The 14,548-nt window shown below is 46.1% G+C and overlaps 1 protein-coding gene across 14 annotated transcripts in view; it reads right to left on the bottom strand.

Annotated features, from left to right (window-relative positions):
- The window catches only part of LOC120961510 (forkhead box protein O), a 67,094-nt gene that overhangs the window by 10,480 nt on the left and 42,066 nt on the right, over positions 1-14,548 (bottom strand). For 13 of the 14 annotated variants that reach the window (XM_040385266.2, XM_040385255.2, XM_040385254.2 and 10 more), the window contains exons 4-10: positions 11,389-11,611; positions 11,228-11,312; positions 10,330-10,587; positions 9,590-9,767; positions 8,284-8,467; positions 8,078-8,184; positions 7,641-7,979 (exon numbers count right to left, since the gene is read on the bottom strand). In XM_040385266.2, the coding sequence (XP_040241200.2) occupies positions 7,758-7,979; positions 8,078-8,184; positions 8,284-8,467; positions 9,590-9,767; positions 10,330-10,587; positions 11,228-11,312; positions 11,389-11,611 (1,257 nt within the window). In that variant the 3' untranslated portion in view covers positions 7,641-7,757. Of the gene's footprint in view, positions 1-7,640; positions 7,980-8,077; positions 8,187-8,283; positions 8,468-9,589; positions 9,768-10,329; positions 10,588-11,227; positions 11,313-11,388; positions 11,612-14,548 lie in introns of all 14 variants that reach the window. The other variant, XM_040385268.2, reaches the window with a different exon arrangement.

The following is a 14,548-nucleotide window of genomic DNA, read 5'->3' as shown; positions in this document are numbered from 1 at the left end:
GTCAATGCAAAATGCGGCAAATTTTCCAACTTCAATCAAGAGATCACAGAGAGAGAGAGAGAGAAAAAAAGGAAGTAAATCTACTGCTTAAAAATGCTTCAATTCCTGGATCCTTCCAAAGCTCACCACTCCACCGAGAGGTCCGTAACGAGAGAGCATTAAGTTTTTAGACTAATTTGATAAATGTGATAAATGCTGTCCCGCTCACCGGTGACAGATTGTCCTTGCGGTGATTTAATTATTTTCGGACCGGTCCCGTGATAAGAGGAGCACACCAACGCGCTTTCCCTCGTGGGCTTGCAAGTGTTCAGAGGTAAATCAGGGAGAGCGCGGAGAACGGTGACAAACGGTCCTTGTCCGTAGTTGTTGGGAAAACGACCACTTTTACTTAGGTTTCTTTTCCTTTTTTTTCTCCACTGTTGCTTCTACTTGAAACAGTGCCCCGAAGGTTGAGTTTATTAGCTCTGTGTGCAAGCTTGACGTTTTGCATACCAATTGCCGCGCGTCCACATTCTGGGTGGTGTGTGCACAAGAATTTCATAAAACTCTCACGACCTTCCTCTCCCGTGCACCCGTAGTGCTCTCCACAGGAAGGAGCTGCTGATAAGAAGCTAACGGTGCGATGCCGTGTTTGCTGCTTCCCTTCGTACCGCCATGCTGCACAACACCCCAAACAAATCCGGTGATGATTGTTCACGTTATGTCAATCAAATTATTCCATTATTTCCCATTGCCTGCCAGCCCAAAACGTCTTCACTTACACAACAGAGAGGTGAGAGATGGTGGTGGTGGGTGCCACCACTTGCCACTGTAGCGGCGAAGGAGGAAATTAATTTAACGTCCAATTTGGCAGCTAAATTGATGGTTTTGATGTGCCTGTTTGAAAAGCGGGCATTTTGCAGCACAAGTTCCAGGGAAAATCGGGCCAATTGGGGCCTCCTCCTTGTCGTCCTAGTAGCACCCAAGGAAAGCCCCGGCGGCTAATGCCATCACTGCCAACGAAGCTCGAAGTTGATGTGATTTGTGTTTTAAATTGTATCTTTTTTAAAAAAAAGGAACGCTCTCTTTTCAGAAACAATTAGCTAGATGAGATAAAAGATATCAAAATAGGTACAATTAGGATGTTGGACTTTGAAACTCAATACCACAGGGTGTGTTCAACCTTCTCCTGAACACTTCCGCTTCAGGACTACCTTTACAAATGTTATGAAACATATCGCAACGGTCATTTCTTTTCTTTCTGTTTTTTGAAACATAAATTTAACCACATTCCAAATAGAATAGCAGCGCGAAAGGCAATAATAAACGGTACACAAAACCGACTTCCAGTGCTGACAGTACGAACACAGACACCAACGAAAATCGAAGAAAGTGGTGCCATTTGAATACCATGCCCGGTGTGCCTTGTAAAACATACCACCAATAAACCACAACCATCACCGCCATCATTTACATCTCATATGATCACTTTCACCAGAAAACCCATACCATAAGCATATAGTAGTTATTGTCCTCCCGCCAGAACGGCTAAGTGCTTGTCATCGCCCATCATTTGCTGCTCTATTGCTCTGCGATGAAATGCTTTTGCCCTCCACAAAAAAAAGAGAGAAAACTCTTCTCCTATGAGCGCTGCTGTCTCTTCTAGAAGGTGGTGCTGGTGCCGGTGGTGGTGATGCGAGGTTTACTACTTTTGCGTAATGGTAAAGTTCGTTATTGTACCCACTTAACGGTTGACTTATTGCTGGCTTCCCCCTCGGCTCCGGGGCAAGGACGGACCAAACCAAACCAAACACGTTTGGCGCACACAATTTGTGTACGAAGGTTTAGTAGAGCGGAGGGTTTGGATCTGTTTGGTGTTGTTATGTGTGTGTGGTATGTGTCCCGTCTGCCATGGGGATCATTTTCATGCTTCATCTTGCAAAAGGGGGCAAGAAGCAGGAGCAGCGGGTTGTAAAGTTTACGAGCATGATTTTATCGTTGAGCAAATTTAAAATGAATAAAACAACCCGGGCAGGAGATAGATTCTGCTCAGCTTGGTGTAGCTTGGTGGTGGTGGATGATGGTGTTTCCTTCCCAACTGGTTCTTTTCTCTCTTTGATCGACTCACACACTGTTGCTGACCGTAGTTGATGGGTCAAACGTTCAAGTCTTATCGGAAGAATGGCAAAGGTGTTACGTATTTTTTTCCCAGCCAGACACACACACGCGCGTATTTCAATTGATTTCAGCAAAGCTTAAGCCGTTTGATACTAAGAAACAAAGCATTATCAACGGGGGGGGGGGGGGGAAAAAACAAGTCCTTCCCGCATGAAGCGTTTCTTCCCATTGTCACAGCAAAAAGCCTCAGCAAGCAACACTTCCGAGCGTCGGGAGCAGCATCGTTTCTGACACACATTTGCCACCGACGTAAGCAGATCGGCTTAACGGTGGGTGGCATATTACACAATAGAAACAAGTGCAGCAACAAACAAAAAAAACCCGGAAAATCCGTGAGAAGTGTTTCTCAAAGCAATGCGAGTGGCAATAGCAACGCAACGCTACACACAGCAAAAGAAACGATATGATGAGCCGTGCTTGAGTGCGAATGCTCCCCTTCTCATACTCATCTCTTTTTTTTATCGTCCTTTTCTTGTTGTGTAAGGAGGAAGGATTGTTTCTTTCGTCTTACTCTTTGTTTTGTACAATTCTTTTTTGCTAGCATTGCAACCCCTGGCAACTGTTTGCTGTCATATCTCGATAAAATAAGGACCAAAGGCTTCAGAGAAACTCATCCGAGGGCGAAGGGCCGCGCAGCCCTTTTGACTTGACGGCGCGCGAAAGGGGTGATGAACGACAGATAGATAGATAACACGGTTCAGGGGGGGCAGGCTGATGAATGGCATGCTTCCAGGAAACTTGGAAGTTGGAAAAAGGGGGAAGTATTCTTTTTATTGGCAAAACGAAGACATTTGTCTTTAGTTTTGCACAAGCTTTATAAAGCTTGTAGAACATACCGGGATAAAAATGATTCAAATTAAATGTTTTTCTCGTGATTGTGGTTTTCATCAGTCGTCAGTTGAACCCTTTGCCCAATTTAAAAATACAAAATAAAGTAAACGATTTGAATATTTAATCAAATATACAAACATCCACACTTGTTACACAATAAACTCCGACCAAAATCTGACCACATGATGGCACAAAAATCGGCATAAAACAAACCATCCTACAGCAACCAGTACACTACACACAGTACGATGGCAACAGGATGCGGAATAAAGGATTGCAGCAACCGCAACGCTATACGGACGGGAGAGCTATCGGACGGAAACAATCTGTAAACAAACACTTATTTTGTTGCCATGTCGTGTATCTTTCGCCTGTTCATTTTTTTGTGTAGTGCCCTTCCCCCTATCAGGATCTAATCTGAAAGGGAGATGGATGGATGGATGGATGGTTGGGGGGTAGAGCGTGCAACAAGTAGCATCCGACAAGAAACCACCAACCACCAAGATAGGAGCCCATCGCATAGTACACCGCCACGAGTAGTAAAAACCATTCCATTGAAACAAATAAGAAACAAGCGATTTATTTTATACACAAAATAGCGCAGCAGCAGTTGAAAATATAAAAAAATAAATCACGAATGAAATATTTTCCATTTCAATCCTAGCAGCAGCAGCAGCACCATTCAGAGAGCTGGCCGCAACAAATGGGTTAATTTTCGTATGCAAAAATGGGAGTTTGGCCAAATAAAAGGCGTGTTAGCTAAGCTCCGCGCGTCGTCATGAATAAATTGAGCTGTTGTTGTTGTTGTTGTTGTGGTATTTTTAAAGTCATTTTATTCCGATCGGGTGGTGCCAATAGAAGTAGTAGTAGTGGTTATAGTGGGTTGAGAATTGCAATGATGCACTGAGATATTAAATTTAGATTCACGGAATTAGCATTCATTTCGCGACTAGTTTTGGTTGGGCACTGCCGGGCGGTGCATTCAGTTTTAGTTGAGTGAGTGGTCTATTGAGCCATGATTTGAATTTTCTCATTTTTGATTTGGAAGCAAAAATGATGTCAAATTCATTCGAAAAAGTGTCTCTCCAATTTTATGAATGTAATTAACAATAATTCCCTCTTTATTGTAGGCATATTTTTGTATCACGCGCTCACTTTTTTCTCGTAAAATTGAAATGAGGAACACTGTTAACAAAATAAGAAAAATATGCCCTCAATCAGCTTCCCCTCTTCCCCTCACTCTTCACCTTCCCATTCTCACACTACTGTTTAATTAAAATATCAAAGTACTTTTGATGATGCGTCGTGCCCCGAGGATCAGAAGCACCTGCTGGAAGCGATATGTTCTTCCCGAGCGTTGCGTAATTGAGTCTCTTTTTTAATTAATCTCTTTAGCACATCGTACCAGAAGACGTTGGGCTTTTATCTGGCCCCCCAAAACATCCTCCCTCCCTCCCTCTCTTACTTCGCAACATAAAAATAGCAACGTCGCTAATGTGTTTCTCGCTACACGATATGTACCAACGCACTCGCGTTCGTGCGTAATGTTAGACGACCACATTAGGCGCACAAATCAGAGCAGCCAGAGGCTCACCTTTCAAAGCAATCCACACGGTTGAGGGGGAGGGGAGGGGGGGGTGAATAATCTCTGACAGGGGGGGTGGCACTGCTAAGATGTCTTGAGCGGAAAAGAAAGAATGAAATTGAGCCGTAAACGGTACCACCTCCCGCCAGCCCAGATTGAAGCAAGAAGCTGCCGCCGGCAAGCCTCGTACCTGAAGAAAGTAGATTATTCACAACAGCGCAAAGACTTGGTAGAAAAATAGGCGCCGACCGGCTTTTTGGAGCGCACCTTTGCCACATCCCCCCTGGGGTCCATGGGGCCGTGCAATTGAATGAGGTTTAAATGATGCTCCTCTCCCTCTCTCTCTTCGCAAAAGATCACAGGTCTTTTCTCGGAAGTGCCATCAACGGCAATAGTAGTGAATTGTTGAAGAGATGGCGTGGTAAGAGAGTACTTGTTTTACATTCAATTGGCTTCGTCGCGTACTTGCAAACCGTACGGTTGCAACGACCGGCAGAAGCAGAGACCGATAAGTAGCGCCCAGGTGCTTTTGCATCTCCAGTGATTGACATAAGACCAAGGCGCGGCGGTAGCACAACATACCGAATAATACTGCTTTGAAAAGCTTCCGTTCTGGGAAATGCGTTACTGCGGGAGAAGGAACTTTGCGTACGTACTTTCCTCGAAACATCCAAAGGGCTTATATGCGTACATGGTAACATTTTATTTGTAATTTTCAAGCTAATTTCTTTTAAGCTGCAAGACAAATATGTTTTAAAGGTCGAATTGAGGAGAAACTTAAAATTAAATCAACGGAAGTCGTAGAAAATGTAGAAATGTTTCGAATAAGTTCACGCTTTTTCCCTTGTATTCTTTAATTTACGTGAAAAAGAAAGCCAACAATTATAAAATTGCTTTAGGATGTTTATACTTTTTTCTTCTAACTCTCGAAACAAGCTGATGAAAGTAAACGGACAGCAGCCAAAAAGAAACCTTAATTCATCAACACATTCAACCACCAAGTCTTGTTTTATGCATATAGATGCACATCATGTTCGGTTGGGCGGAGCGAAACGAATTCGGGATGGAAGATTCCACCACCAGGCGCACGGGTGAGCATGCAAGCAAGGAAGGGAGAGCACAATCAGGAGAGCTGGAAAAAAAGAAAACATTCCATAATCTTGTATTCTCCAACGAACCGTATGGTTTTTGCTGGGCGCACCACCACCGATATTACAACCACTGCTAGGGTAGAAAAGTGGAACCTCATTCATCCCTCTCACCCGAACAACCCATGTTAGGAGCGCCCGAGTTTGATGAAACATAATTTCTTGCATAATTTATACTAATCGCCAATCCGTATCCTTCCAGCTCACTTGCTGGGGCGGCTCCTTTCGTACGCTCGCCACGCTCGCTTAAAAGATCAATCAACGCAGCGGGTGAGCAAAGCTTCGGCCCACACCACACCACGGGGGGTTTTTGCACGGAACGGACGGAGGGTGGTGGTAATGAGATGCCGCGGCCGTCGATGACTTGACGCCGGACGGCTTCTTGCACACTGCACGGTGGCGTTTACGGTAATCGTTCATCTTCGGTGGCCACGCTTGACTGACTGGCACAAGACGACGCGCCAAGCTTGATGTTTTCTCGCGCGCGCTACCGAAGGACATTCGATCGACGTTAGGGAGTGGATGGTGGTAGAGTGGGCGGGTGTGTGATTTCTGCTGTTAGCTGCCGGCACATAATTAAAGGCAGAAGTGCGAGGAGGCAGTAAGCAACGTTCGTACACGAGAGATGAGGGCAAACTCTGATGGCAAAACCTCAAACTACAGGATATCAGTCCAAAGCCACAGGAGCAGTCGAGTGGGAAGTCGACTGGACGATTTACAGTGCCGGAGGTTAAAGCGTGTAAAGCATGACACACCTCATGATGTAACGTATACATCCGACGACCGTATGGGGAGAATGGTAAAGAGAAAAAATCCCAACCACCTTCGAAGACGATGGGGCACAGCATAGCACAGCATAAGTTACCGCTCAATCAACTTTTCACACCGTCCACAGGACCGTCGTCACATCGCCAGCGAGATTGGATTGGACCGTTCCCACCCAAACCGTTCCACCACGGCCTCCTCCGAGCAGGCATGCTCCGGGAGCAGCAGCAGCAGCCCCGAACCAAATCTCGACTGTCTGTCGAAATGTTCACCCACCAAATGCGTACCCTTTTGCCGCCCGCTCTCTGGACAAACTGCTCTCCTGACGCCAGAAAGTCAATCAGCAAATTATGCCCTAACTTTTGCCTTCCCCGCACCCCGAGTTTTCGTGGGTCGGATTCGCGTGGATAAGGGGGAAAGAAAAGGTCGCCTCCATACGAGGACGCAACCACTCATAGCGGCAAACTTGTTCGCCACTTCTTTCTGACAGCTTTAGTGCCCCGCAGGGCAATGTGTACAAGCGGCTTGTCTTGCTGGTTGGGGGAAAAGAATGCAGGCACATTTGCCAACAAGTACAACGCACCAACGAGCAAAAACTTTTACCGGGCGGGGTGACTTTTGGAGGCGTCTCGTACTTTGTGACCTTCCTTGACTTGGCATGAATGCCCCTCGCACGGGCTTACAGGGTTTTCCAGGGGTTCTCATAGTTGTGAGACACTTCCTAGACTCTTTCCCATAGGAAGTGAACTTCATACGTTTGGTAATTGGACTCTATGGCATCCTTTTTGGACAAGCTCCTTGGAAAATCCTATTGGATTTGTTCAACAAGAGTGCTAGAGAGTCCAATTCCCATTACATTAAGTTCATTTCACGTAAGAAAGTGTTTATAAAGTGTCCCACATCTATGAGAACTCCTGGAAAACCCTGTATTATTGGGAAGAAGATTCGACCCATAGCGTATACGACTAAATTTTGGTACAACACAATAATTTTAAGACTTTTGGAATGATAGTTTTTGAATCTAAATTTAACAGGACAAACTTAAACAGAACTTAACTAAATTTAACAGGACCAAGGACATCCTCTCCCAACAAAAATCTCAATTTAAACACAAATCCTACAAACTCCTTCCAGCTCAAAGATCCATCGCTTACCTCACAGCACTTGGGCACTGGGTCCGCTCTCGGAAAAGCGTTCAATTCACTGGACCGATGCGCGCCATCGCGCCATCGGTACCGGCTCCATGCACCGCGCACTCCATCACACACTCCCTAGTGCACCCAGGACGGTGGCGTGACGCTCGTGCGGGCCGCGTACTGGCCGTGGTTGTGTGCGGCCGCCTGCTGGTTCGGGGACGGTGCGGTCATCGCACTGATCCCGGACGACGAGTCGGACGAGTTGGAATTGTTCGGGGCCGCGTAGCTGTTGTGGATCGACAGTGGCAGGTTGGAGAAATCGAGCGATCCCTCCAAGCTGAGCTCGTGCTTTAGCACCTGCAAAAGCGCGCACATACGGAAAATCGGTTAGTTGGTATCGACAGTGTACCACCCCACTCCTCTTGAACCCCCTCCTCCCGTGGGTGAACCCTTACCTCATCCACACACGGAAACGCTTCCACGTTGATGTTGATGTCGTCGATGTTTGTTTGGCTGTTTAAAGCTTCCATCACTTGACCCATTAGCGTCTGCGGTGTTGGATCTGCGGGGCCGACCGGGCGGGAATGAAACACGAAACGAATGGCATTAGAGGTTGTCGGTTGGAGGCGCGGCGGGTTACGAGCTCGCGAATCACACTTACCTTGCTGCTGCTGCTGCTGCGGCGGTGGCGCTATCAATCCGCAGATCGTATTTGGCGTTAGCGGAGGACTAGACGAGGGCGTTCTTTGTATTACGCGAGATCCAATTAGCATGGCGTAGTCAGGTGACGGTTCGCTGTGCGGATATGAGGGCGACATGCCGGTGCCGGATGCCGGTGAGATGCTCTGTGCGGGGAGAGAGAAGGGAAAGAGCAGAAACAAGTTTGATTAGGTGACGTGTTTCGGGGCTGGGAGGTGGGCTGCCGATAGCGTTATTAGCCATTTCTGAGCTAGAAACTGGTCGCACACTATCGGCGTTTGCTAATTTTCTGTTGCTCATATTTCAGCCATTCAGCTGCCACAGTTGAGCAAACAATTCGTTGGCTAAGCAAACGGGGAAGCTTTCGCAGTGTCTGGGGTGACTATTTTTAAAAAAACGGCGAATATTCTTAGCACCTTCACTAGCCATCTGAACAAACTTACGGCTCATGGTGCGAAGAGGGGAAAAACGCAGCTGAATCGTGCTGCACCATTCATCGGATCACTTATTAAACGCGTGATTTTCTTTTTGCATCAATTTTGAAATGGATTTTGGAATGATAGACTATTTTTAAACTGTTTCGGTAAAGCATTAAATCTGTTGTTTGCACATCTTGTTGCACCCGGAACACATGTTACACCTAATGGGTTGGCAACGAAAAACCCCTACTGTTGTTAGTTCAAGTGCGCTTTCTCAGCACTGCGTCTAGAAAAATCCAGTATTTGGCCTTTTTTAGCTAAAAAGCGAGGTCTTTGCGAGTTGTGTTTAAAATTTAAGGTACGACAACTGCTATGTACGTAACAAATTCACTTGTAAGTACTGTTTGAACAGTTTGAAAAGCTCGTCTTATTCCCCAACAGACGCTTCACTGTCCACGCCAAGCTACCGTTTATTTATACGTTGCATTTTAAATTGAATTTATTTGTGTCAAAGTTTACCGCATTATTGTCGTCGTGGTGCTCTGAACGAATGCATAACACCCGCAAAGAAAAGCGTTACCGATAGCAACACCACGCACAATATGCTATCGTCGCATTCGAGGTGCAAAGCTGCAAACAATCTCAAACACCTTCAACGTTCCGTGAGTCCGTGTTACGACCAGGTTTCTCTCTATTGCCGTGACGAGAGCAGAGGGGATTAAGCTTGTTTGTCGGACGATTTGCCACCCGGTTTGGAATCGTCGTCCGGCAAATTTCCACACAATGGACACACTTTTCTCCGGACACACACACTCTCTCTCTCCGGTCCATTTTTCCACCACAACTTACCTCACGAGCATTATTCTGTAGCATGCAGGTACAATGTTGTATGCGATGAATCGGGCACTGATTCTGTTGCTGCGGGAGACCGTAGGACGGGGCGACCGAGGCCATCAGCGAGTAGGGCTGGGGCGGCTGGTACGGTGGCGGCGGTGGCTGATTGTGCATCGCCGTCGACTGCGTAAATCTGTTCCAGTAGTGCGGCCAGTAGGTTGGAAAGAAAATAGGAAAAGAAATACCCATTGATAATAGTGGCTTCCGATGGGCCGGCTGGGCAAGAGATGAAAGGGGACGACGGGGAGCAATGAAACGGGGGCTTGAAGGCGCTTGAGCGATCGATTCATTTCCGGGATACGGATTAAACGGGGGAATGTGTGTGTGTGCGTGGGCACGTAGTATGTTTCCTTCAAGCCCGCAGGGTAACGAACAAAGATCGGTTTAATAATAGGCGATAAGAGGGAGGGCAGCGCAACTATAATAATACAAACTACTACGGGGTTTAAAAGGAGTTTGCAACGAGACCGCAAAACACAATCAAAAGAAACGGGTGCGACTAAAAACAACATTCAACTAGCAGTAGATAAAAAGAGAAGCATGCACAATAACACGGGGCTAGTGTATTGTATGGCGGGGAAGGCGCCACGCCATTTTGGCGATCACATTTTGAGGAGCGTCCTTGGGCAGTAGTACACTCGACGCGGTACAGAGCAACTGGTGGATGGTGTGGATGATGATGAAACCATACTGACCCTTTGAAGTAATCGTTCTGCTGCAGCGTCAGCTCGTCCGCCAGCGAGCCGGCCAGCTGATCGAGCGTACCGATGTCCAGCTCGAGCACGTCGCCCTGCGCCTGCTCGGCACTGTCGACCAGGTCGGCCACGTCCGCCGCCGTATAGTTCCACGTGTTCTCGACGCCCACGATCGACTGGATTGGGCTTAACCTACCGCACGAGCTCGCGTTCGAGGAGGCGCGCTGCCGGAAGTCGGGCGACAGCTGAAAGTTACCGCTGGTAGGCGATATAGCGGGGATCCAAGCGTTGCCGTCATGTTTGTCAGGAAAGGCGCAGGTTGTGTTGAACAGTGTATAAGTTATGGGGAAGAAAACACATTAGGGGAGAGAGTAAACGAAAAGACAAAAGAGAAAAAAAAGAAAGAAGAAAATGAAAAACAGAACATATAAGTAACTTAATCAATGGTGATAAACTTAAAACTATCAATAAATGATCAGAAATAAACGATAATTAGGTAAAAGAATACAACTTTCTGCATAAAAATGCAAAACAAACAATACAATAAGTGTTTTTATGATGTATAAATGAATAACTGAACGTGGACGTTAAGAAGGAGTAAAAAAACTACCAGAACTAGTATAAAAATTCAATTCAACATTCTCAATCATGTTAGCCGCTACGTCTACTTTAGACATTCAAAGCAATAATTGTAATATAGAAAGAGATTTGAAAAAAAAAACGTTCTACACAACGTCTTAACTACTATTGGAAAGAATTTCTTGCATTTAAAATTAATAACAAATCTTATGGGTTGCCGAAAAATACTAAGAATATACCAAAAAAAAACTGGTTGTGAAACATCAAATCGAATAAATGCCGATGTTAAGCGCCGTACTGGGGCAGCTTAGGGCCGTACCTATGCAGTGGACTCTCCGGGAACAGATCTAATCCTTCACTAACACTACTGCTCGGTGACGGGGTGGCATCGTTCAGTGGGTTGGCTGTTCGGAAAAAAACGAAAAAGAAAGAAGCCTGTTTTAGTCTGCTTGGACCGGCAGGGCGGCTCAATATACTTACTGGCCAGACCGAGGGCAGCCTGCTGCCGGATCGCTTCGACGCGCTTTTTCGCCCGGCCCCGGCGCTTCTCGTACTTGGACGTTTCCATCGAGGCGGCTCGCCGGCGCACCGACTTGCCCGGCTTTGCGTCCGGGTTCAGCATCCACCAGGACGACTTGCCCGTACCCTCGTTCTGTACCCGCATGAAGCGATTGTGCAGCGATAAATTGTGCCGGATCGAGTTCTGCAAGACAAGAGAAGAAAGGTGAGTAAAATGGTGTCAGAAACAACGGAAATTAGACGCAAACTATCACATACACACACAGAAAGGAAAAGGATCAAAACGGTTCGCGGGGGGTATTTGAACTGTCGAAGAAAGCACGCACAAAGGTACTGCCTCTGCCTCTGCCGCGGTGTGTCCTGGGAGAAAGCACAGCAGGACGGAATCGAAATCGAAATCCACCCGAAAACGGAACCAAGAGAGAGAGAGAAAGCGAACCGAACGAACGAAAATTTATTGCACCGTGGAAGGAAATAAATTTTAGTCAAATAATTGATGGTCAACTGGCGCGCCTTGGCCGGCAACTGCGGCGGCAATGTCGTGGAAAACCCGTGGTGTGTGGACTGGACCGAGGGGAAAAAAACTCGAGCAGCAGACGACTCTGTGCCAGCTCAATTACCACCAGCATCCCCGGCCAGACACACTCGAACGCCACCAGGGCAGAGGTTACGAATTCGGCCGCCGTCCGGTTTTGTTGCAAGGGTCCTCTCCTCGAAAGGATGAGGCTGCTGTCGCGGGAAGGTTCTTCGCTTTGGAGGGATCTCTCCGCTCGAGCACACGGGTTTTCATCCCTCCACCTCAACCATACAAACACACACAAAATCGGCAAATCGTAGAAGAAATTGGGCGCTAAATTCGACTGCCAGTGTGAATTGTACGGTCGCATAACTCAACCCATTGGCAACATAAATCGTGTACGGAGACCCGACCATGAAGGGCGAGTGCAAATTTCACAAAAGTCTCCGGCTGTCGTGTGCGTGGCAGATTAAATTGTCCGTAAAAAAAAAACCCCGGAAGAGTGAAATTACTTGTGGCAGTTGTGTATTAATTTCTTGAAGGACTCTTTAAAATTCATATGCACATTTGCTTATGTAAATGCTTCATTCAATACATTGTTTTATCATGAATGCACTTTCTCTTTGTCTTATCTACTGAATTTTGATCCTGTTAGGTGAAAGATATCCTTCTATTGCTTGCTCTTAAGACGAGATAAAAACGCTTTAGCAATAACTCAAGCAAGTTGTGCTTCGAAATTAATAACAAATTCCGCCAACACACCCAGGATCATAAAACACGAAAAGTCATTAATAACACCGATCAACTTTCTTCCTGAAAGCCAACCGTCAACACGTGTACCAGCAGCTAGCGCTAGAAAACGGGGTTTTATATCTTGTTTCATATCAATCGATGCCCGTTTTAGCGTTATTAATTTTGAAACGTCGATGAAAAGTTTTGCTTCCATATCTTAAGCGTGGAAGAAAAAACTTCCCGCTTTTCTTAGGAAAAAAGAAGTGAAAAATGTTCTCAAAAACAAAAGCGAGCCAGCAGCAGAGCCAAGGGATCAAGGGAATGAAGTAAGAAAGAAGGACACAGAACACCGATGCGCTGATGAAAGGATAAAACTTATGACGTTGTCTGGAGTGTAGCAGATCGAAATGTACCCAACAGGGAGGCTAATAGAAATGTTGTACAATCGGTGGGGGTTGGAAACATATTTAGCAGAGGAAAAAAAGCAGTAAGATTGCAGTCAAATGGAAAGAGAAAAAAAACAAAATACAAACGATGAAAGTCATCTTCACTCTCCGGCAAGCACGAGGACGACGATGACCACGACTACACATTCCAGCAGCAGAAGAAGCAAAAAAAAACTCCATTCCACTTTCCAGATAACAAGTAACAAAGAATAGGAACGCAGAAAAATTGAAAAACTTGTAAACTCTCCACGAGCGAAAGCGATCCTCGGCGAGAAGTGGAGCGGAGCGAGCCTTTTGCTTCCAGCGGCAAAAGCTTTCAGAACAATTCTTTTCAATTATCAGCCCTCTGGAGGCATTAATCAGACTATATTAAAAGTGTATAACTTCATTAAATCGCACTTTAATGCTGTCTCTATCGCGCTGCCGCCGCTCCAAATGGATTCATAAGACGGCAGGGATGGCAACACACACACATACACAAAAAGAAGGTTATGTAAGCCGTTAAGCAGCAACCGGGCTGAGGTTGAGCTGAGACACACCGAAAGGACCGAAAGCGTTCGCGAATGGTGAATATCTCTCGCGCTATGATATATCCTCCGTGGCAAGGATCAATTCAGAGGTAGAGAGCGAGAGGAGACCGGATTTCATAATGGGGTTAAGGGGATAGTTATTTGAAAACAGACATTTTTCCAACCCTAGTGGCAGAAGAATCTTTCGGGGTTTGCGATGAAAAGAGGATATCGCCAAAGTGCTGGTTGCCCTTTTGGTAGTGAGATGGGAGTGTGTAGTTAAGCGGTGTAAGCATAAGAAGCGATGGGGTGGATATAGTACAGCATCAGAGGAGCTCGACCATATAACAAAAAAAGAATTCACAAATGAAAGTGGAAAAAGATGAAAAAGAGTTTCTAATCGAAGGAGATGTGTGTTGGGCACAGTGGGAATTTACCAAGCATGTTAAAAGCAAAAAAAACATTTGAAGGGAACGTTTTAATCGACTTTAGCTGTTTGAATTTCGAATATAGTTTGAATTTGACTTCTCAACGCACTACTAACAACTAACAAATTGATTTTGTGAATAATTCTTTCGAACCTTTCAGACACATTTTGTCCAACCGTGTTTCTTTCCTTTCCAATTGTGCTGGGAAAAATTCGGCAAAAAATGAGACCCGACAAAAAAGTTGAGCGCAAAAGCAAGATTGGCGCACTTTACGCGAACCTCGAACACTATCGCATATCGGAGATTTTGCCCTTCTGCTTCACTCCTTCCTTCCGCGCTAACCACCCAGCCATTAGCCAGCCAGCGAGCCGTCGAATCTGTTCGCGAAAGAAGCTCCAAATAGTCGCAAGCAGCAGCAGCAGCAGCAGCTTCTTACCTTCTCCTAAACCAGCGAACCATTTCCGCGCGCGCGTTAGGGAACGGGTTAGC

Source organism: Anopheles coluzzii, chromosome 2, assembly GCF_943734685.1.
Source record: "Anopheles coluzzii chromosome 2, AcolN3, whole genome shotgun sequence".
Lineage (NCBI taxonomy): Eukaryota > Metazoa > Arthropoda > Insecta > Diptera > Culicidae > Anopheles > Anopheles coluzzii.
Note: the sequence above shows the minus strand (reverse complement) of the source record. Positions and strands in the feature narration are given on the sequence as shown.